Below are 22,824 nucleotides of genomic sequence, written 5' to 3'. Positions count from 1 at the left end.
CGCGGCGGTAGGCTCAGCTGGCGTGGCCGGCGGGGGGCGGCGGGGGCGGCTCGGCCCCCTTGACGCAGGCGGCCTCGCAGTGCTTGTGGAGGTAGGACTTGAGCGCGAAGCTCTTGTCGCACTGGCGGCAGCGGTAGTGCTTGAAGGCCGAGTGCGTCTGCATGTGCGCGCGCAGGTTGGAGCGGTCGGCGAAGGCCTTGCCGCAGTGCGCGCAGCCGAACGGCTTCTCGCCGGTGTGCGAGCGCATGTGACCCTGCAGCAGCCAGGGCCGCGAGAAGGCCTTGCCGCACACGCCGCACTTGTGGCGCAGGTTGTGCGTGAGCACGTGCATGGCCAGCGCGGGCATGGACACATACGCCTTGCCGCACGTCGGGCACTTGCGCGCCAGCTGGCTGTCCAGGCTGCGGTGCGTCTGCTTGTGGCGGCTGAGGTTCGACGACGTGGCGTACGTCTTGCCGCACTCGGCGCACGCGTGCCGGTGCCCGCCGCCTGCCGGCGCCCCCGCGCGCCCCGCGCGCCCCCCGCCGCTCCCGGCGTCCCCCGCGCCGCCCGCGTCCCCGCCGCCCCCGCCGCGGCGCCGCCGCGAGCGCCCGTCCGAGATGAAGAAGGCGTCCATGGAGTAGCTGTCGGTCACGGCCGCCTCCCCGCGAAAGTAGCGCGCCGACAGGCTGGACTGCGGGCTCTCGGGGTCGCTGTACTCCTCCGGCGCCGCCGGCGGGTACGCGGGCTCGGCCGGCGCCAGCTCCAGGCCCGGCTTCTGGTCCGCATCGTAGCTGCTGGGGGGCAGGCAGTGCGGGGCGTAACCTGGAGGGGGCGAGATGGGGACCGGGAAGGTGAGGTGGCCGGGAGGCGTCCCCGTGCCGCTCCTGGGAAATGACGGCTGTTTGTAAAACAGCAGTCACTGTCCTGCACCTCTGCTCTGAGTGTCACGCCGCCCGGGGTTCAGATCCTTTCTCCGTGGGCCACAATAAAAAATCACCCCACCCGACCCTCATGAAGCACGGTGAAGTCAAGTTTTACAGACTTTGTGCTGACTATCTTCTTAAGTGCTCACGGCCTCGCAGGAAAGGTATTATTATTGCACCCACTTTACAGATAAAGAAACTGAGGCCTATAGAGTCTAAGCTCACAGCTAGTAATTGATGGAGCCAGGATCCAAACCTTGGCAGCCTGAAGCCAAAGCCCAGACTTTCTTTATTCCAGCAACATTCTACCATTCCAGTCCTGTGATTTCTCTGAATCTCAGCTTCCTCGTCTGCAAAATGGAGCTTCTGATTGGACACTCCTTCCCAGGGTTTTTGGAAGGACTGAGTGAAGTGATGAAAAGAACCATTTATTAAGCTCATGCTGTGCGCCAAGCTCTGCCTTCATGCTTTATGCATGTTAACTCACTTACTCATCACAGACCCTAGGAAGTAGTTCCTGTTACAATCCCCATTTTACGTATAAGGAAATTGAGAGAGAGGAGCACACAGTAATTGCTATATAAATGTTAGCTATTATAATTATGCTTTTTACTTGTTGGAAAAAGCGACTTCACTGAAGATTACTTAATAATCTTGTCGGCCTCCCCCACCAGACTATGAGCTTCCCAGGGCAGGATCTGTGTGCCCAGCATGTGCCTGGCTCAAAGGAGGTGTGCAAAGAATAGATGTTGCATAAACGAATCACAATCCTGTTAGACTCACTTTCCAGGATTGCTGGGGTATTAAAAGAGGTCAAGTGTGTGGCATGTAATTGATGCTCCAAGAAGGGAACTTTCTTGTACTTGCTCCCAAGCCTATTTGGCTCCCTGCTCCACTAGAAGCCTTCTGGAACCCCCCTGTGAGATTCATCTCCTCCCTTCTCTCTCCTCTCTAGAGTTGGACCAGAAATCCTGTTCGTTTGGGATTGAGTGACTGGTGGTTGGGTGGGCTGGGGCTCTCCAAAGGCATTCCACTGGGGGCTTTCCAAGGGCAGGGGCCACCCTGATTGGTCTCTGCCTCCCAGGGCCTCGTGTGGTCCCAGCATCCTACCTGAGGAGCCTGGGGCCTGGGCTCCCTTGAGAGTTTTTGGTAGACATCACACAAACTTATCAACCTGGCACTAAGATACCCAGTGTTTCCATTGTCCTTTGATTTGGAAGAACAATGGAGGTTAGGCCCTTTTACAGGAAGTGGCAAAGCAGAGATTTGATCCTCTCCCTCTGATCCCTGCGACCTGTACCTTCACTACCACCAGCCTCCCCGACTCAAGTGAGCAGGTGGAAGAGGGCTTTGTAAGAGGAAGAGGCAAACTGGATTCAGAGTTTGCCTGCCTGATGCAGCCTTCGTGCTTTCGCTTCACATCTGGCATTTGGGATGGTCACAGGGTGAAGTCTGTGCAGCCTGTCCCTCAACACTGAAAGTGAAGGTGTACCCTTATTTTTTCCTCTGTCCCTTCAGCTGCCCACACAGGGCCTCTGCTCACAGAAATGGCTGGGGATTGGGAGGAATGGAGGACTCAGTAGGGAGGGGCACTGTGGTCAGATGCAGACAGGGTAGTAGTGGTGGCAGTTTTATAATGGGGAGCTCAGCCTCTCAGCATCCCATTCTTCCACTCCTGTCTGCTTTTGATCTAGAGGTTCCCCCACCTCCCACCCCAGGAATCAGACCTGGTACTTGGGGAGTATTGTTTCAGACTGAATTGAATACCTGTTGGGCATACCCAGACTCCCTCTTTTTCCTGTATTTCTTCCCATTGTAATTACTGATGATAATGATAATAATAGCTGATATTTACTGAGCACTTACTAAGTGCTAGGTGCCATGCTAAGTGCTTCAGTAGCATCACCCTGTTGAATCATCACAAAAACACCTGTGTTAACAGATAAGGAAACTGAAGTGCAGAGTGCTGGTAGTTCTTGCTCATGGGGTGGAACAAGGGCTGGACCCCACTGCACTGCTCCCCTAGTTTTCCACATGCTGGGAGGTCCCTGAGGAAGGGGCTGTGGCTGGGTTGTTCACCTCCTGTCCCCAGTGCCTGGGCTAGTGGGCACTCAATAAGTATTTGTGAAATGGGTCATAAAGATCTGCCAAGCCAGCCTCAGTCCCCAGCCCAGCAGGGTCTGCCACAGACCATTCTGTCTGCCTGGTCTTGGGACGACTTGATTCCTGACATTGATTTTAGCTGGGTGACCTTGAGCAAGTTGTGCCTCTTCCTACATCTCAGCTGCTTTCTCTGGATATGAGGATAGTATAAGAATTCATTTGGAGGGGGTCACTTAGTCATGTGACCAGTTCCTTGCATGTTCAATGATTAAGGAAGGATAGCATATTGGTTAAGAGCACAATTTTGGTGCCAGACTGCCTCGATTGAATTCCAGCTTTACTACTCCCAGCTGTGTGATCTTGGACAAACTTTAACCTCTCTATGCCTCTGTTTCCCCAGGTGTAAAATGGGGGAATAATAAAAAGTACCGGACTCATACAGTTTACAGTAAGGAGTTCACGAATCAGCAAACAATAAGTGAAAAGTGAACGAATAATAACCAACACTCCAGGAGCACTTAGGTGTCAGACATGATTTAAGGCTTTACACACAAGAATGCGTTCTACCCTCATGACTCTGAGGTTGGTACCATCTCACACATGAGGAAACTGAGGCACCAGGTAGTTAAGTAACATGCCCAAGGTTGCACAGCTAGTAACTTAGAGCCAGGATTTCAGCCCAGTACCTGGCACTATATGTGTTGGTTGTTATTTATGAATAATAATAACAGTCTCCTCAGATGGGTCTCTGTGCTGCAGTTTTCTTGGTGTGCACATGGACACATCTTGTAGTGCCTCCCTGGGCCACCTGTTTCCTTACCCCAGAATTCTGCCTCAGTGCCTATCCAGGGACTCGTGTTCGGGTGAGAAAACTTCTGGTGATAGGAGTTTAGTGGATCCTCGCCCCAGCTGGCTCTCTTTCCATGGCGCCCTCTGGTGGCTGCCTGCAGTACTGCAGCACCATACTCTTGTCGCTGGAGGGCTCTGTATAGAAATAGGGGCACCTCAAACAAAGGCTGCTCCTCTGCCTAGGGACCAATGTGGAATTGCCTTCCATACAGGAATTGTGGGGCTAGACTTGATGGCTAGCAGCTGTGGAGGTCGGCATGGGTTGTGGCAGGGGGTAAGGTGGAGGGATTGTATGAGAGTGTGTATATGGTCCTGGTGGAAGAGGTCCTTCTAACTTGCTTTGTGACCTTGGCCAGGTTGCTTAACCTTTCTGGACTCTGTCTCTACCAGAAGAAGGTTGACCGGGATGCTCTAAGGACCCTTTCTGCATCGTGGCTGAATAGATCCCTCAATGATGCCCATTGTCCTGTGCCTGACCCCCAACCCCCATTAACTCCACCTCGTTCTCCTCAGATCCACAGACCTCTCCCTAGCTATGTGACATTGGGCAAGTTATTTAATCTATTTGTAACATATCTGTATAAAAGAACTCATAATAGGATTGAATGAATTAATGGTGCAAAATGCTTAGTACGGTGCACAGTAGCCTCTCAAGCTGTTATTATTATTATCATTATTGTTATCCTTACATTTCCTAGTGATATCTTTCTAATCTGCTAGAGGGTAGAAGGAGACACACATGGGTATATCAGGCTGCTGTGTGAGCTTGGGCAAACCACCTCACTCCTAGGGGCCTCAACCCTGGAGAATCCTTTAGGACGCTATAGGCAGAGCTCTGCTGGTTCTGTGCATGGAATTCAGATGGATTTGGGGTGCCTTCCTCTGCCTGCCCTACAGGTGACTGTCCCATTTGAGGGATAGGGACCAGAGCCACTCCTGCCAAGTGGCTAAAGGGAAGGCTCAGAAACACATAGGAGAAGTGGAGATGTCATGCAAATGTCACCAGAGAATGACTGTGGTTTTCCCTGCTTGAGAGTCTTGGGATTTTAGACTGAAGGTCCAGAATAAAAATCCCGATTTTTATGAAAAATCAAGCACTGGGTGTTGCATAGACATTGTCTCTTCCAGTTGTTTGACCCCTTGGGATGAGGGTTGCGGGTTGGAGATCTCTGAGATGTACTGCTACTTCTACTGCTTCCAACTACCCCTGTGTCCCTTCGCTGTGTCGCGGGAACTGCTCAAGCCCAGAGGCCCGGAGAGGGGAGAGGATCCGCCCAAGGTCACTGGAGGAGGAGTAAGGCTCAAAACCCTCCAGAGCGTGTGTTTTTTTCTAGAACCGCTGAGCATGCTGGGGGAGGGAAGGTTTTCAACTGGTGGGCAGAAGGGGTGGTGGGTTTCTTCAAATACCATCACCAAGCTGGCCTGTATCTGATGGGATGATGGAGTACTTGGGGGAGGTGGGGAGAAGCTATTCTTCTAGATAATACACCAGTCCCTTGTAAATCTTTGTAAATAATTAATAAAAGTAATGACTAACACTTACTGAGCACTTACTGTGTACAAGGTCCCTGCTCAGTGCTTCATGCACATAAGCTTGTGTCTAAGGGAACATGGTAATCACTTGCTCTGGTGCACTAGTTCTGCAGAAGTTGAGGCCCTGAGAGGGGCCTTGACCAGGTTGCAAAGCAAGTTCACACCAGAGCTAGGCTGGCCTCCAGGCTCCCCAGTCCAGTGCCCTTTCTCTCCGTCTCTACCAGATTCCAGGGTCCCAAACTTCCTGCAGGGAATTTCCAGCCCCAATCCCTCTTCCCCGTCTCAAGATGAGCAGAAAGAGAGAGGGGCCTGGTGGTGGGCCAGCCTCCCAGGTGGCCCACTTTCCTGAGGCGGGCCGGGCCCTGCTTGGTGAGGGTGGGGGGCTGGAGGGGCTGCTGCATGGGTATATTTAGAGCTGTGTCTTGCTGTGCCAGGGCCTCAGGCCTCGAGAATCAGCTCCAGCCAGCTGAGCAGAAAGCCAGGTCTGTCAGCAGCAAAGTGGGATAAAAATAGTTTCTCCTGTCTGCTCAGAGAGCTGGGCAAAGGGGCTGGTACCTCCCCCTCCCCTTATTATAGCATCTTTGTTAGCAGTTCCCTGGGCACTGGACCAGAAATGACACCCACCTCCTCCAAGGGCCTGGCAGCTGGTACACCTGCCCACTGGAGTGGGGGGAGGGTGCTGTCCCTGAGTCCAGATGAACCGGGAGGGGCAGAGTGAGATCTGGCCCAACATGACCAGTGTTGTAAGGGAGGGGGCTGTTTCCCACTGACTTAGACCCAGAGAGTTCTAGAGGATTCCAGGGCCCCTCCCCCCCATCCCTACCTCCTGAAATTCCCCATATTCTGATTTTTCCTGACTGTGACCCAATTCCCGTGGCCCACAGGGAGGTCCACAGCTCTGCGGGAATCAATAGGAAAGCTTTTTCAAGGGGCTGTGGAGAAAGGTGTGGTGACTGAGGGTCTTGAGTTGCCCAGCACTGGTTGATGGAACAGCCTCCTGCTCCCTCGAGGCAGGGCTGTATAATGCTCACTGTCTCTCCAGGCTCCCTACTTTCTGCTCTACCCTCTCTGGGCCCCAGAAGGTGCAGAGGGCTGATTCCAACCTCCCTTCCTACCCAAAGGCTGGCAACCGACAGTCCACCCCAGGGGAGACCACAGCTGGGAATGAGGCCAAGAGTTCTAGGGACCTCATTGCTCTCAGCAGTGTCTTGCATGCTCCCCAGATGGCCTTCAGGCTGTGGGGATCCCTAGAACATGTGGATGAAGCACCTGCCAGGGAGGTGTGATGCGGTCTGCCATTTATGCCCTTGTCATCTCGGGCAAGTCACCTCTCTGGCCTCAGGTTTGCCTTTGGAGGTTGAAGCTAACCTTCCCCCGCGCTCTGTGCTTGCTGCCCTTTGCCCACAGTCTGTGTGCGTGCGTGTGTGTGTTGGGGGAGTCTCAGGGATGTATAAGTTGCTGTGCTGCCATGGGGTTTTGATGGACACTCTTGTCCTCTCTCAGGGGCCACAAACTGAGGCTATTTGAAGAGTGGATACTTAGCCTGGGCTCCTCATGTGCCCCTGTGACTCCAGGCTTTAGGGGGGACCATGGACCCCAGATTCAATATCCTACATGGGCCCTGTTATTCCAAACTCCCACTGACTAATTCTCAGGAAAATCAGATTTCCGAGTCGATTGCTTGATTTCATGAAAAGGAAACTGAGGCTTGGGTAGGGGAATATTAGTTCAAAGCGACAGGAAAGCTAATAGTGGTTCTAAGACTTGAACTGGCCAGCCTTGTGAATGGACCTGGACATGACCTTGGACCTGAAATTGGATTTGGATCCTGGAGCCTGAAAGTTGACCTGGACCTGGTCCTGGACACTGAAACTTGAACTTGTACATGGATTTGTTCTGAATTTTGGAGTGGACCTATAACCTCTGACGTTGACCTTGGACCTAGACTTCAGACCTGGTCCTGGACCTAAGGTTGGACCTGGACTTTGAACTTGGACCTCTGACATGTCTCTAACCTTGACCTTGGATCTGGACCAAGACTAAGACGCAGAGGCAGTGGTGGTTAAAGATGACTCATATGGGCCTGCTGTGTGTCCTTGGGCACCTCTCAGCCATCTCTGGTCTTGGGGCCTCTCTTTTGCATCCTTGCTCCTGAGATGGGCTTTCTGAAGTGTGGGGTGGATGTGTGGCAGTTGGGGACTTTCATCCAGGTTCCCAGGCCTGGCCTGGAGCGACTCCCTGGCGCCGTCAGAGGGAGTGAGCGGAAGCGGGTGCTGGTATAATGTGGTCAACTAGATAAGCCCATGGGCAGAAGTAGGAGCACTTCCTCAGCCTGCTGGGGAGGCTTAATGTAGCTGCGGAGGGCAGACAACTGCGTTATTGGATTGGCATTGATCCCTCATCTGCCTGGGTCAGATGCACTCTGAAGGAGGATGGGGGCAGGATGGGGCAGGAGGTGCAGAGGAAGGAGGACCCAGCACCCAGCTGGAGTTCAGAGTCAGGGTTTGAGGGGAGATATACACTCCAAGGGCAGTGAAGATGTCCTCGGCTGGGGTCCACAGAGACCACTGCTGTGCAGATGGATAGTAGCAGCCTTCTCTGGGAGGGCTGAGTCCCCAGCATTCTCCAGGATGGGGGCGCCAGCCTGTGAAGGGGTGGGCTTGATGAAGTTGGAGGGTGAGGTTTTGAGGTTAGGAGGATGTGAGTTGGTGTCTCACCAAGAGACTGGATCTGTGCTCAGAATCACCCAGGGGAGAGGAGGGGAAGGGAAGGCTCTACAGAGGCAGAAGGCAGTGGAGGAACAAGAGGAGCAGGAGGGAGAGAAAAGAGGCATTATGTTGGAGACGATGGTGAAATTAGATCTGGTCTCCTTTCTTTGGGGAGCTCTGCAGAGAGACCTGGAACTTTCCCTATTTGAGGGCCTCTCCTTCCCTATTTAGCGGTTCTCTGGATTCTGGGGGAGCCTGGAGCCCAGATGCACCTGCCACACCCTCTGCCCAGCCCACGGAGGCCGAAAAGAAAGGAAGTAAGGAGGCAGAGAAGAATATTGCTCCTCTGTGTGTGTGTGTGCGCGTGTGTATGCGCGCGCTTGCTCATGTAGGAGGAGGAGTCCTCCAGGAATTCTCCAGCACTCCCAGGCATTCCCTGAGCTGGGGGTACACTCTTTAATTTGGGGTCCTGCGCCTTCATCAGTTTGGAGCCTGTGTTTCCCCTGACCTCCACATTCGCAGGCTCCCTTTCTGCCCCCGCCCCCCAGATTCCCCTCCCACCAATCTCATCCTGACCCTGCAGCCTTTGCTGCAGGAATGGCTTGTAAGAGGATCTTTCTAATAACTGGAACTATCTCCAGCCCCAGGCCCTCCCCCCTCCCTCCCTCCTTTCTCCCCCCCTTCCCTCCCTCCCTCTCCTCACCTCCCCCCTCCTCTCTTTCTCCTTGTTTACCCAGCACACTTACACACGCTGGGAGAGAAAAACGTCAGCTCAGCAATTTTTCACACTTCCCTCAAACGCTCAGCAAGGTTATTTCCGGCAGAGTGGAGACAACGGACCACTAGGAGCCAGCAGGCTCTCTGAGGACCCCCAGCACCCCTACCCACCTGGGAAGTGAGGGAGCTTTCACTTCCCAGTCTGGCCACACCCCAGTGATGGAAGAGGCCCCTGATAACAGGACAAGGCAGACCGTGTTTTCCAGCCATACCCAGGCTTGAAGGGTCACCCCCTGGTCTCTGGCACTAACCATCTACTGCAGACACTGCCAAGGCAGCCAGGCCAGGGTATCTGTCCTCAGCATGGGGCAACCTGCAGAGACTGAAGCCAAGAAAAACGCCTGGCCTCAGAAACTCTGCTGCCCTTAGCCAGACATCGGAGGTTAAATGGAGCCCTACAGAAACCCTGACAATGGCCCCTTGCATTCCTTTAGACCCTCATCCACTCATCGCCAGTGCCTCCCATCTCACACTTGACCTTCACAGAAGCTGAGGTTATCAAAGTTGGAAGGATACTTAGCTCTTGCCATCCAAACTCTTTCACTGCTGATACAGTGGAGGACCAGAAAATGGAAGGCGCTTGCCCAAGGTCACAGAGCAAGTCAGAGATCTAGAGCCCAGACCTCCCAGAATTCCAGGCCAGAGCTATCAGACTATCAAGACAGCCTCAGGATTCCCCAGAGGCCTGGAACTGGTCTGGAGCCCTTTGGGGAAAGGGCCAAGGACAGGGGTGATTCTAGAGTGTTGAACCTGGTGGAACCTCCAGAGGAACATCCCTGCTGATAGCTTTGCCCTGACCCTGGTTCCCACTATTCACTCAGGGGCTCCTTTCAAAGCTTTTTTGGACTGAATTAAGGGCAAGGCATGCCTGCCTCTCTCCTGAGGAACAGTCAGTTTTCACTGTGCATGAAAAATTCTCCAGGCTTCTCTGGGTTTCCTCAGCTGGCCTAGGATAGGACCAAGGGGGCCTCAGCAGGTGGGAGCCCAGGGCTTTGTGTCAGTCCCCCAAGGGGTCCTCATCCCAGGCTTGCAGGCATGTCCATTTCTACAGAGGTCTCCAGCCCTGGCATGGCCCCAGGTCTACCCTGCGCCCTGCCAGCACTCAGACAAGCCCAGCCATATCCCTGGGTTCCAGTCCTCAACCCCAAGAGGCCCTGGGGTCAAGAAAAGAGGACAGTAGAATAAGAGATGTGGGCAAAGAAAAAGGGGGTTGGTTCTCTTGAGGATCTGGGGGAGACCAGGGGCTGTAGCTGTATCCCTGATTACTCCCTAATTTCTTTGACCTTGATGAGGTCACAGAGCCCTTTGCCCAGTGCCCTCTTGCTACCTGGCTTGGCAGAGTGATGGAATGCGGGTGAAGTGCTTGGAAATCCCTGAGGCAGAAGCTCCCATTCGCCTGACTCCTGCCTTTGCTGTCTCAGCTCCCCCTTCATCCTCAACCCTTTCTTCTCTCCTTTTTCTCTCCTCTCCTCTTCTTCCCTTTCCTTTCATCTCTTCTTCCCTTCTCTCTCTCTCTCACACACACACCCCAAAGCTGATGCCACATGTGATGTCAGATTTCTTACTGCCAAAGGGGCGCCTCCTCTCCTGACACCTGTCCTGGTGGGGCCATCATAGGAAAATCCCTTTGCAATCCCCTTGATGGGGGATGGGGTCCACAGAAGCAGTCTCTGACTCTTCTCCACTCCCTCCAGAGATCACCTTTTTCTGGGCCTGAATGACCTCTCTTGTCCCCCAAACCCTTGTCCCTGCAGGAACTTTCTCTGAAAAGAGATGGAGTGTGTTGGGGGTGGGGGACTGACAAGGAACAGCCGGGCTGGCTCTGGAGGGGAGTGAAAAGCTGGAGGGGGGAGGGAGAGCAGCCCAGGAGACCAGGAACTACTTTGGGGGAACCCCTCCTAGAAATCCCCTCTTTCTCTCAGTCCTCAGGACAGGCCCAGCCTTTGGCAGGCATGTGGCTGAGGGTAACAAAAGAGTTGCTCAGAGAGGGGGCCTGAGAACACTTGTCTGGCATCAACAGGGGGAGCAGGCTTGAAGGGAAGAGGGTGCCCCCAGCTACTCACCGGGAGCCAACCCTATCTCCTCTAGGGATTGGTAGTCCAGACAGGTTTACCTTCCTTATTAGGGGAGCACACTCGGGCAACCAGCCTCCTTCCCTCAACCAAGGAGAGGGGACCCTCAGTCTGCCTTGTGCATTAGCCTCCCAGCACTAACCCTTCATGGGCACCTTTCTCTCTCCATTCTCTCACCACCCTCACTCCAGCCCCGATCTAGGGTCACAACTTTCAAAGTCCGATCTGGCGCGTGGCGGCGGGATGGGCCGACCCTGCGACTTTCCCTTTGTACGGACCTGGCCCTTGCCCCGCCCGCTCGGCCTTCGGGAAGCCCGGGAGGCACACACAGACAGGGAAATCTCCTCCCGGGGTTCCCTGCCGCGCGCACCCCTCCTCGTGGCCCGAGTTGGGGAGGGCCCGAACTCCCTTCCCCTCTTCTCCCCCCACTGGGTCCCACTCACCGTTGTCCCCAGGCGGCCCCCGGGCGCCAGGCAGCACGTAGGCAGTCTCCAAGGGGTGGTAGGTGGGGGCCGGCACCCCGCTGCACTGGAAGCCGTCCCCTTTGATCTTCTTTACCAGGAAGGAACGGGGCATGGTGCGACTGGCGGGGGACTCGGCGGGGGCACTTGCGTGGGCCCCGGTGAGGGGAGGCGGCCAGCAGGGCGCGATTGGCTGTCTGCTCGGGGTTTCAGCACTGGACAGCTCCCAGCGGGCGGGCGGGCGGCAGCGCGGAGCCGGCACCGGTGGCGGCGGCTCCGGCTCTGGCTCGGGCTACCGCTCGGGCTTGGCGGCGGCGGCGCGCAGACTGGCGATCACTGGAGCTGTGCTCAGCACTCCGGCTGCCGGCTTTATATGGGACGCAGGCTGGAGGAGATCAGGTGGTCCCCTAGCAATGGAACTGTTCAGCGCTCTAATCCATCAAATGTCCCCCAGGACAATCGCTCCGCACACGTTCTCCTGAACCGGCGGCGGTGGGGGCAGGCCAGGCGCAGGGAGCAGCGGGCAGGCAGGAGGGGAGAAAGTGAGGGCGAGAAAGGAGCAGAGATAGAGAGAGACGGAGAAAGAGGAAGGAGGGGGGAGAGAAGGGGTGGGGGAGAGAGAAGAGATGAGATACACAGAGAAAGAAAGAGACATACAGAAAAAGAGAGAGACACACACCGAAAGAGGTAGAAATAGGAGCAGAGAGACCAAGATAAGGACAAAAAGACACGAGAGAAACAGAGAGAGAAGAAAGGCAGAGATGGAGAGAAATAGCAACACAGTCACACACCCGCGGGAGAAAAAGAGAGATCCAGATACACAAAAAGAAAGCCCCCCAGGGATGCAAAGAAAGGGAAAGAAAAGTGCAAGACAGAGAGAGAAACCGAGGGAAGAGAAGGGAGAGTGGTCTGAGCAGGCAGGGTTCAGGCACATAGGGACACAGGGAAGGGTATGCAAAGAAAAGAGCTCGCCGGCGGCAATCCTTCCGCCCCCAGTCCTCTCCCTATCCCCCAGTTTTGAAGTGGCCAGTTTGGACACTCAGCTTTAACTAGGGAAAGTCATCCCCCGACCCCAGCTTGGCCTCCCCCTGAAGCCCCCTGTTGGGTTTGAGGTTCAACTTTCTTCTCCCAGAACTGATGGGGGGAGCCAGTCCCCCATGCCAATGCCCAGCCCCACTCAGCTGGTTCTGTTTCGGTGCCTAGCTCAGGCGGGCGCTGCAAGAGGAAGTGAAAATCGTCCAGTAATTAATTTCCCTGCTGCCGGGGGGGGGGGGTGGTTTTGACACATCCGAGGCTGTGTCTTTCCCTGAAGCGGGGAGCAGACAATAGAGACACGTGGACTGGGAAGGGAGAGGGGGGAAGGGAGGGGGAGCGGGGCTCCCGCTGGAACTCTTTGCAGGTCAGCTCCTTTGTCTCCAGGAGTATCTGAGCGGACCCCCCTCACCATCCGGCCAAAACCTAGCGTGCTCCCATATCCTGGCAGGTCCAAAGAGCAGGAGAACTCAACCTCCTGCCCAGAGGCTGCTTGGCAAAGTGCCCTGGTGGTGGGCCGGCCTCAGCAAGTATGGGATGGCCAAAGCACAAGAGTCCCAGAATCAGACTAGGAATGCCAAGATCTCATTGGTCAACAGCATGCTGTTTATGGAATGCCAAGCTGATGGAGTGGGGATGTACTTTTGGGATGGGGTCATCCAATACTAGTTGGGAGACAGACCCATGGAGACTAAGAGAATGTCCCCCAGTGAGTCAGCAGAAATTTCTAGAGACTACCCCCCTCTCCCTGGCCTTTGGGCCCTCTGAGTCAAGGGCTCACAGTCTTTGAGGTGTCACTTAGAAACCTCAGGATTAAGTTTGGGCCCCTGATCTTGCCAAAGCCTTGCATGATATGGGGGGCTCTGCCTATCTTCTTAGCCATATTGCCCCATATTTTGCCCCCTGGAGACTTTTTTTTAACTTCAGTCACAGAAGGTTGAGGTGACCACACCCCTTGACTCATGGCACACCAGGTGTTCCTTACGCCAGCCACACAAGCCAACTTCTAGTTTTGCAGGCTTACTGCTCTCTCTTGGCCTCCACACAGGTTCCTCTATTCAGATTGTCCGTCCCTCCATTTCACCCTAGTATTCCCCTACTTGTCCTCAGGCATAGCTGATGCATCACTTCCTCTTGGAAGGGTCCCTGACTTCCTACCTGGTAGGTTGGGCCAGCTTGCCTGTTATCCTCTGAGCTTTGTGAGGACAGGAACTCTGTCCTGTGTTTGGCTCATCATACTCAGTATTCCAGCTCCCCTACTTACTAGCCAGGGGACCTTGGGCAAGCTATTCAATTGCTCTGTGCCTCAGTTTCCCCATTTATAAACTGGGAATAAAAATTGTTGCTCGTTCAGGGGTTGCTGGGAACATTACAAGAGCTGCTGTATATGAAAGGGCTTGGAATGGTGCCTGACATATAGCAGGTGTCCAATCCACGTAGGTTCTATATGTGCAGTTGTGCCTGGAGCACCCAGGATTCACCTAACATGTGTTTATTTGCTTCTGTGGAATAGGTGGTGACCTACCTAGATAGCCCTAGTCCCTGCTGTCTTTGGAGGTGGCATTCAAGGGACATAAAACTGGGTGAGTGATGGAGAATGATGATACCTAGAAGGGTGGCCAGCAAGGGTCTCCTGGAAGAGATGACATCTAAGCAGAGATTTAAGTGATGGGATGGAGCCAGCTATGGGAGGAGCCAGGGAAAGAGTGCTCCAGGCAGAGGCTTCACAAGTTCAAAGGCTCTGAGGCAAAAATGAGCTTGGGCTAGTTCAGGAATGACCAGGTGTGAAAGGAGATGAGGTCAGGAAGTTGGCAGGACCAGAACCCAGAAGGTGCTCAATAAATCATGAATGAGTGACTAAGGGGTGAGATTCAGCCTTAAAAAGTGGACCTGTTGGTTGGAGAATAACTTTTTGATGTTCACATAGAGGAATTTGTTGATAGTTATTCATGGTGTAGTCATGTTTTTGAGTTTGTAGTGGGTGCTAGGATCTCTGTCCCCTAGGGGTGCCAAGTCCAGTGGGCCCACTGGTTCTACCATTCTCACCTCTTATATAAGAGATGGTAAAACTGAGCCCAGAGAGCCTCACAGGACACTGAGAGTCCACAGTGACCTAGGGACAGAACTGGGGTGTCACTTTTCCTCATCAGGTCTTCTCAGTGGGCAGGGTGGAGAGGCAATCTCCTCTTGAATTGACAGATGGAAGCTCACAGAGGCAGGATATCCAGGGTCCCATGGCTCACTAGTGTCAGGTTGACGATAAGATCCTAGGTCTCTGACCTCCGACTGAAAGGTGGTGTGGGCACCTCAGCAGATAAGAAACCTTCAGCCCAGAAGGTGAGGTTCAAAAATACCTATGGGGCTGGGTGCCCTTAAGCATGGATGCAATACACAACCATTAGCATGGCTTCATCACTAGGATACCACGGAGGGCCTTCAGTCCTGCAAACCTCCCCCAACACCAGCTTACTGGTTTCAGAAAGTCCACTGTTAGGAATTCATTTCTCCAGGTCACATCAAATAAGGAAAGACTTCTATTCCCAGGGGTGCTTACTGCTGTGTCAGAGTCTGGAATAAAACCCCCAAGCAGGAGAAAATGGGGAGGGGCTGTGAAGAGGACATCTAGTAGATGGAATATTCTGTAGCCATTAAAAATTATCATATGGGGGAAAGACCTCACGGAGTTATGTTAAGTGAAGGATGCAGAATCTCAAAATCTATCAAAGCACGTCTGCAACTATGAACCAAATAAATAAATAAACATGCACAAGAAAGTGAAAGAAGGGTGGTAGAACTATAGGTATTTCTCCACCTTCTTGTGTTTTCCAAAAAGATTATAAAATGTTTCAGTTCAGGAAACATTTATCTAGAGCACTTGCTAACTACTCCCTTACTTCTGAAGAGAAGAAATGATAAAGTGTCGTGAAACATGTCAGGATATTCATTCTTCTGACTATTGGGAAGATAGCATTGCCGATGGCAAATTTCCCCGACAACAATAATTATTATATCAACAGTGGCATTTCTTAGCAGCTCCACATGCCTGGCCCCGTTCTAGACATTTACCCTCCATAGAAGCTGGCCTTGCCAGGGTCTTTCTATAAAGAGATTTGCAATCAGTTCAAATCCATGCTCTGCTGTTTCCCAGCTCTGTGATTCTCTGTGCCTCTGTTTCCTCATCTGTAAAATGAGGATATTAACAGGGACTGTCTCCAGTGTTGCAGTGATGATTAAAGGATACTGTACCTGTAAAGTGCTTAGAGCACACAGTAACTTGACTTGAGAATTGTTGACTGTTTTTATTTACATATCGTCACCCATCTAAGCCTCACCATGGCCTCATGGGAGAAGGCTCTGTTATTGGCCGGTTCAACAGATGAGGGTGAAAGGACTGGCTCAAGGACATATGGTTACTGTGCGGAGGAGCTGCGGAGGATCCCACATCCATGTGGCCCACTGCCTACCTCCCCAGGAGTCCCAGGCTGGGCGTAACGGATCTAGCTAGTGGGGGCTGCAGGCTTGGCCCTCCCTGCCCTGCTTAGTCAGCTCTGGTATCCTTCAGATTTCAACCCTGCCCCGCCTGTCAGGAAGGAGGGTAGCTACCAGTGTCTCGATGTGACTCTCAGTGCTGTGGAACCCCAGGTGGCTGGCAGAGCCGCCCTGAGGCTCACTCTGCATATCTGTAAAGAGGGGATGGGGCATCACATTTGCAGGCTTCACCCCATGATGTGAGGAGGGAGCACTGCTCTGGGAGCCAGGAGCCTGATTCTAGCCCCGCCTCTGCTGTCTCTGCTCCCCCTTCTGGGCTCCAGCTTTCTGGTCTGTCAAATGGGCATGGGACAAGATGGTCCCTGAGCTGCCGTCCAGAGCCGATAATGGAATTCTGTATGAATTCCAAGGAGGAGAGTGGCCACAAATGCATCCACCTCACACTGATGGGGCTCTTTCTCTGGTAAGCCTCACTTACTCTGCCTGTTTCGCCAGTGTATTTCTCCAGTCCCTCCTCTTCTGAGCCAAAGGAAAAAGGATAGGAGGAGCCTGAAACTGGACCTCTTCACAGCTCTGTACCTCAAAACTAAGAGATGATTTGTCCAAGGCCATGCTGGGCTCCTCCAGAATTTGATAGCTGCTGTGTTCTCTCTCTGGTCACTTTGGTCCTCTGGGAAGCAGATTTGAAAACAGAGGTGGGGTTGCAGGAGATTTCTTGAGGATAACGAACCTGCAAGAAATAGAGGTGTGCCTTCAGTCCAGGGTGCATGTCTGACACCTGTGAAAGGAGAGGTGGGGGAAAGCAAGACTGGGTTAGAGGAGCCCCAGGCAGTGGTGTGGCTCGAAGGAGGTCTGGCCGACCCCATGGGGAGCTCCAGTTCAGAGATTCCAGGGCAGAATGTCCAGGCCCCGTTTCCGCACCGTGCCCAGTCATCAGCGGGGCATCCTGGAAGGGCGTGGCCTCAGCTCAAACGCTGGCAGATTGAGAGGGCTGCCAATAGAGGCTCTCAGTGACTGCGGTCTGAGTGGCAAGCACCTCCTCACAGCTGCCACGTGATTTTCTTTATTCATTTAATAAACACTTTCAGCTCTGGGCTGTGTGCCAGGTACACATCTACACACTTTACAAATATCATCTTAGTTAATCCTCACACTTGCCTTCTGAGACAAACAGTATTATGTGTTTCCTCCCCATTTTCCAGAGAGGAAACTGAGCCCAGAGAGGTTCAGTAACTTGTCCAAGGTTTTACAACCAGTGAGTGGTGAGCCCCAGGTCCAGCCCAGACAGTCTGCTCTAGAGGCCGTGCTCTCACCGCTCTGCCATGAGGCCTCCTCTCCAACTGCAGAGGCCCTGGCAGCGATTTCTGGGAACCTTTCCATCTTCATTCCTCATTGACTGTGGAGCTCAGAGCCTCAATAGACTCCAGAAAGGGGCCTGACTGGTGCAGTTGAGGGGTGTGGCAGGGTCCCAGACCCTCCTGGAGATTTTGCCCTGTTCCCTCAAAGCCTCTCACCTCAAGGCCTGTGCATATCCTGTTCCTGCTGCCCAGAACACTCTTCTCTCCCCTCTTTGCCTAGGTAAGCCCTCCTTCCATTGCTCCCCTGCTTGACCCCAAGATCTAGCTCAGAACCAAGATGGTATGTGGTGGGAAGGAGCATGTTTTAAAGTCTCAGATGGCAATAATGCTCGTTGACATTTACTGAGCACTTACTATGTGCCAGGAGACAAATCTGACTCTTTATGTCGATCACCTCATGTAACCATCACAACAACTTTTGAGGTGGGGCCTGCTGCCACCCCTATTTTACAGATGAGGAAACCAAGGCTCAGAGAGGCAAGGTGATTGCCCAGGGAGACCCAGCTAGGTGTCAGGACTCAAACCCTGATTTTAAAAGAATCCCTCTCTCTAAGAGGCCCAAAGGGGGTCTTTCTCCTCCTTAAGTTGTGGGTGGGCACCCACATCTGCTCTATTCACTGCCACACTCCATCACCTACACAGTGCTGGGCAAATATTAGTCCTCAATAAATACATATCTTGAATGAATGAATAAATTAATGAGTGGAAAACCTTCTTGTGACCCCCACCCCACTCACCTTGGTCCCCTTTGACCTGAGTTCAGGTTAACTCGTCAACCCTCAAGGTTTCCCTCTGCTGTGGGGGATGCCTGAAACCCTATCCTGCCTGCCACAGACTTTGACCTTACCCCATGAAAGTGTCTCTCTTTCAAAGTTGGAGACGTTCCTGAACATGCTAACTCCTGTCCCTGGAAGGGTCACACCTTAAGCGGCTCCCTGAAACCTCTAGAAAGGACTGGTTGCAGGAACCTGATCACTGGGCTCCCTGCCCAGTCAGGGGGACCTGGGACAAGCTCCCAGCATGGGTCAGGGATGGAGGGGCTAAAAGGCCCCTCACAAGAGCCTCATGTTCAATGAGCAAGTGAGATGGTTCAGAGTTTGGGCCTGGGTCACCTTGAGCCAAGTTTTCATCCCAGCTCTGCCTCTTCAATCTGTGTAACTTTAGGCAGGTCACTTTACCTCTCTGAGCCTCTGTTGCACCTGTGTAAACCGAGGCCAATGATAGCACCTACTAAATAGGGCTCTGTGAGGCCTGGAGCACAGTCAGCCCCTGATAAACAGAAACTTTACTTGAAAGGCCTTCAGGATATCAGCATCATTCCCTCCCGAGCCCCATTTGACCAGGTCAGGGCTGGCTCCCTCACCCCACAGTGGCCTCTGCTGCCTCCCTCTCTTCCCCACCAGCCGAGCTGAGAACCGTCACTGGCAGATGCTGAGGCGGATGTTGAAACTGCAGAGTTGGCATTTCCGGGCTCCCAGGGCTCCTGGCACAGAGGAATCAACCCCTCTCCGTACCCCCAGCTCTGCCTCCTGATCCCTACCTCTGCTCATATACCAGCTGGGACCCAGCAGCTTCTGGAAAAAGCCAGGAGGTGGCCCAGGTGCGTGGAGGCAGGGGGCTGTCAATGTTGACCTGTGCCTGACCCCAAACTAGTGGACAGACTCCTAAAAAGTCTGAACGTCCACACGCCCCCAGTGCCCCTTATCCACCTCCCCTCTGTCTCACCCCAGCTGGTGAGCAGCAGGGGAGCAGAGGGGTTAAAGGCATGGATGGCCTCGGTTCAGATCCCTCCTCTGCTACTTACTGACATGTTAGTTTCTCTTTGTACCTCAGTTTCTTCCGCTGTCAAATGGGGATGTTGATACTAATTGTCTCTACCTCCCAGAGCAGATGGGGATAAGTGAGGTGTTTAGGGTACATACAGTTGGTGCTCAGTGACGTCAGCTGTTGTAAACCCAGAGTCCACGCTCTTCCAGTTGACTTCTTGGACCTTTCAGCCCCAAGGAGCATCTCCTTTCTGACTCCTGTGGCTCCAACAGTCAAGGCCCTGCAGCAAAATCCCACTGGCCTGGTGCACAGTAGGGACTGCTTGGCTGTGATACGTGAACTCATGGAATCTTCATGAGCACTTTTGGAGGTAGAGAGTATACTGATACATATTTTATAAAGGACCACATGGGCACAGAGAGGTTAAGAAATTGCCTGAGGTCTCACAGTCAGTAAGTCTGCAGATATTTACTGAATACCTGCTGTGTGCCAGGCACTGTGCTCAGGGCTGGGAACACAGCAGTGGACAAGACAGAGACCTGCTCTCATGCCCCTCACATCCCACTGTGCTGACAGGTAATAACAAGTAAGTGGCTATGCCAGCTTCCAGTCTACAAAGAGCCAGGAAGACAGGGTGTGGGGCAGATAGAATGGGGCGGGGCTGTTTTAGATGGGGTGGTTAAGGAAGACCTCTCTGCAGGGATGACTTTTGCCTAGAGTCCAGAATGCAGCAGGTGCTTGGCAGGGACACGGGGAATCTAGCTAGCATTACTGTGGCAGCTGCAGTCTGGAATCCTTGAGATCCCAGGACTGGTGGCGCCTACAAACCCCTTGCCTGTGTCAGCTTCACAGTAGATGGTGATTCTCCCTGCCCCAGCTGGCCCACCTCTGTGAAGCAGTGAAAAGAACAGGGCAAATGACTTAGATTCTCTGGGCCTCACTTTTCTTATCTGTAAAATGGGCATTGATAAACACAGCACACACTTGGGAGAGCAGAGATGATTAACAGAGACAATCCAAGGGAAGTGCTCAGCACAGAGCCAGGCACAGCAGAAGCACCTGATTGTTGGTGGCTGGAGTGGACATGTTTCCTTCCTTTTAATTGCCCAGAACCTTCCAACACCCTGGCCTTCTGAATCCCCTCCTCCCATACTGGCCTCCCCCACTTCCTTTGCAGCCAGAGGAAGTCACGTAGCCCAGGATAGCCCCATGCCATGCTGGCTGGAGTGTGGCAGCCTCTACACTGAGTGTCCAGAAACAGCAGGAACAAAGGTCCGGATGTCATCATCCAGCATTCGCCTCAGCAGCATGAGCTCTGGCCTTGGGGCCCCGTGCTGTTAGCAGGGACGTTTCCCTCAGGCCAGGCCTTTGACCTAATTTGTTTTGTTTTGCATATGAAGCCTCCATTCTGGTTGCTGACCCTCTTTAAGCATGTTTGTTGCCGTGGATCCTTGATGATCTGCAGCCCATGCCATTGTCTGGAACCTCCAGTAGTATATTTCTCAGATTGAGTGGAATCCTGCAGATTCCATCCTTCTGGTCCAGGATGGCCCCTCGGGGATACGCAAACACCCAGTTCTTTCCGCTGTCCTCACTTCAAGGGCAGGGGCCTGGGGCTGCTCACGTTGGTGTTCCCAACCCCCAGCACCACGTGGCACAGGGGGAAGTCTCAATCCATGTTTGTGGTGTGAACACATACGTGGCACAGGCTGTGGTTTACCACACATCTGCCCATCCTGGTTGCTTCCCTGAAACATGCTCCAGTTTTTCGTTGTTTTTCTCAAATTGTAGGGCCCAAAACTGGACACAGAACTCCCAGAAATATATGAGCAGAGCTGAGCAGAAAGGGACTGTCACCTCCCTCACTCTAGATACTGGACTTCTAATAACTTGACCAGACATTTCATAAGCTTTTTGGTTGACTGCGCTGATGACCTACATTAAGCTACGATCAAGTGTTGTGTTTTTATGCCCCCTCCCTGTACTGTTGCTAAACCTCATTTTACTACCCTTTCTCCCTTAATCTCATTCTCACAATGGCATTGCCCTCCTCCCCTTCTCCCCAGGAATGAGAAATTGATTACAGCTCAAGAGCCCACTTTAATTTGTTGGTAGCCATTGCCCAGAGCTTGGCATTGAGATAGATTCTGGAACTGAGCTTGGGCTCAATGCGAAAGACTGCTGAAATTGATTAACGATGTCTCCCAAGATACGAGAAGGGAAGTGCTAGTTTATTCAGGATGTGCTTGTCATTCCCCATCATAGGTGCTCCTAACCTGGGGCCCCTAGAAGGGATTCAGAAGGCCCATCGTTAACTTGGATAGGAAAAGTGTTACATCTTTAATTTCACTAGCATCTGTGTGAAATTTATCATTCCTTCAGTGATGCGTGTAGGCCACAGTCCATGGTGGTATTAGCAGGACCCATAACTTTGTCACCGATAGAAATCATAGATACCTTCTTATCATGTTACAGATGTTCCAGATATCTTGAAATATCATTTATGCTCATCATGACTTGGGAATTACAACAGTTATTTGCTAAATCTGGTGTTGTGTAATAAAGAAGCACATGTATTACTGTAATGCAGATTGGTTTTTAATATTTTGATGTTTCAGTATAATTGGTTTCCTTTGTAATACTATATATTTTATTTCATTAATTTGAAAACATTATTCTGAGAAAGGGACCACAGTTTTTACCAGATATCAAAGGGTTCTGTGAACTCTGGACTCTCAGGTTTTAGGAGCTCCCTGCCCACCACCTTCCCAAGTCTCTCCCTTACTCTGGATCTGGGAGGGAGCAGGAGGATGAGATGAAGTCCTTCAGACCGAGAGAAGCCAACCACATAGCCAGGTCCGTGTCAGCCACCCTGAGGTGCTGTGGGAGGTGATAGACCAGCAGAGGTGGCAGGAGGTGATGCGGGAAGTGGATGTGAAGAGGTTGTACAGGCAACTACTGGGCCAAGGCTGGGCTCTCTCATGACAGAGGGGAGAAGTGGGTATTTCCTAAGCTGAGGTGAGGGAAGGAGTCTGAACCTGACCTTCTAGAGGCCGGAGGGAAGTTTTAGCCCCAGAGAGGTCCCAGGTCATCCTGCCGTATGCAGGAGCCTATGGCTTGGGAGGGAGGAGGCTCATGCTACAGGGGAAAGAAGGCCCAAGCCCCTCCATCCGGCATAGGCAGCTTACTGATCATCGTCACTCATTCCCTTATTCATTCATTCATTCATTCATTCACTCGAGTTTACTTAGCACTTAGTCAGTGGCCTGGTGATGTGCCAGGCACTAGGCAAAGGGACATGTGGGAAACTCATTCCTCCCTTGACAAGACACAAGCAAAGACAAAGACAACATAAAAGCTGGATGTTTTGATGGGAGAAAGTCCATAAGGTCCCTCACCCAGCCCAGAGGGATCAGGGAAGACTCTCTGGAGGAGGTGACCTCTCACCTGAGCGCAAATGAACCATGCCTGTGGGTGCTCGGGGAGAGTGTTCAAGAAATGGGGGCAGCAGCATGTGCAAAGGGCTGGAGAAGAAAGAGGACCCAGGGGACTTGCCAGGCATTCAGTGTGGGGGATGGTGGTGATGAGAGGTGGCTGAAAGGGTCACACAGGGAGCCTGGAGCCATGCTTGGACAGTTCCCCGGCTGTGGTGAAGAAAGGGCGGGGGCCCCTGCTGCCCCATCTGTCAGTGGCACTGAGCTGTGACTTCAGTGGTCTGGGGAAGTTCAAGGTCACCGTCTGGGGTGGGGGAGGTAGGGACCATCTCACCA

The 22,824-nt window shown here is 53.0% G+C and overlaps 1 protein-coding gene and 1 long non-coding RNA gene across 5 annotated transcripts in view; one reads left to right on the top strand and one right to left on the bottom strand.

The window, feature by feature from the left end:
• Window positions 1-22,824, top strand: part of LOC106730665 — a 71,436-nt gene that overhangs the window by 10,420 nt on the left and 38,192 nt on the right. Inside the window, exon 2 of one of the 4 annotated variants that reach the window (XR_004313194.1) lies at window positions 13,954-14,023. The exons of the other annotated variants lie outside the window; for them this stretch is intronic. This is a non-coding gene — a long non-coding RNA (uncharacterized LOC106730665). The remainder of the gene's footprint in view (window positions 1-13,953; window positions 14,024-22,824) is intronic. 4 annotated transcript variants of the gene reach the window in all.
• SCRT2 (scratch family transcriptional repressor 2) lies at window positions 14-11,523 on the bottom strand. The gene is made up of 2 exons (XM_032462028.1): window positions 11,391-11,523; window positions 14-804 (listed from the first exon to the last, which is right to left on the bottom strand). Exons 1-2 carry the CDS (start codon window positions 11,521-11,523, stop codon window positions 14-16), a joined length of 924 nt encoding a protein of 307 aa, XP_032317919.1.

Source organism: Camelus ferus, chromosome 19 (genome assembly GCF_009834535.1).
Source record: "Camelus ferus isolate YT-003-E chromosome 19, BCGSAC_Cfer_1.0, whole genome shotgun sequence".
Lineage (NCBI taxonomy): Eukaryota > Metazoa > Chordata > Mammalia > Artiodactyla > Camelidae > Camelus > Camelus ferus.
This window is presented reverse-complemented; position numbering and strand designations above follow the sequence as displayed.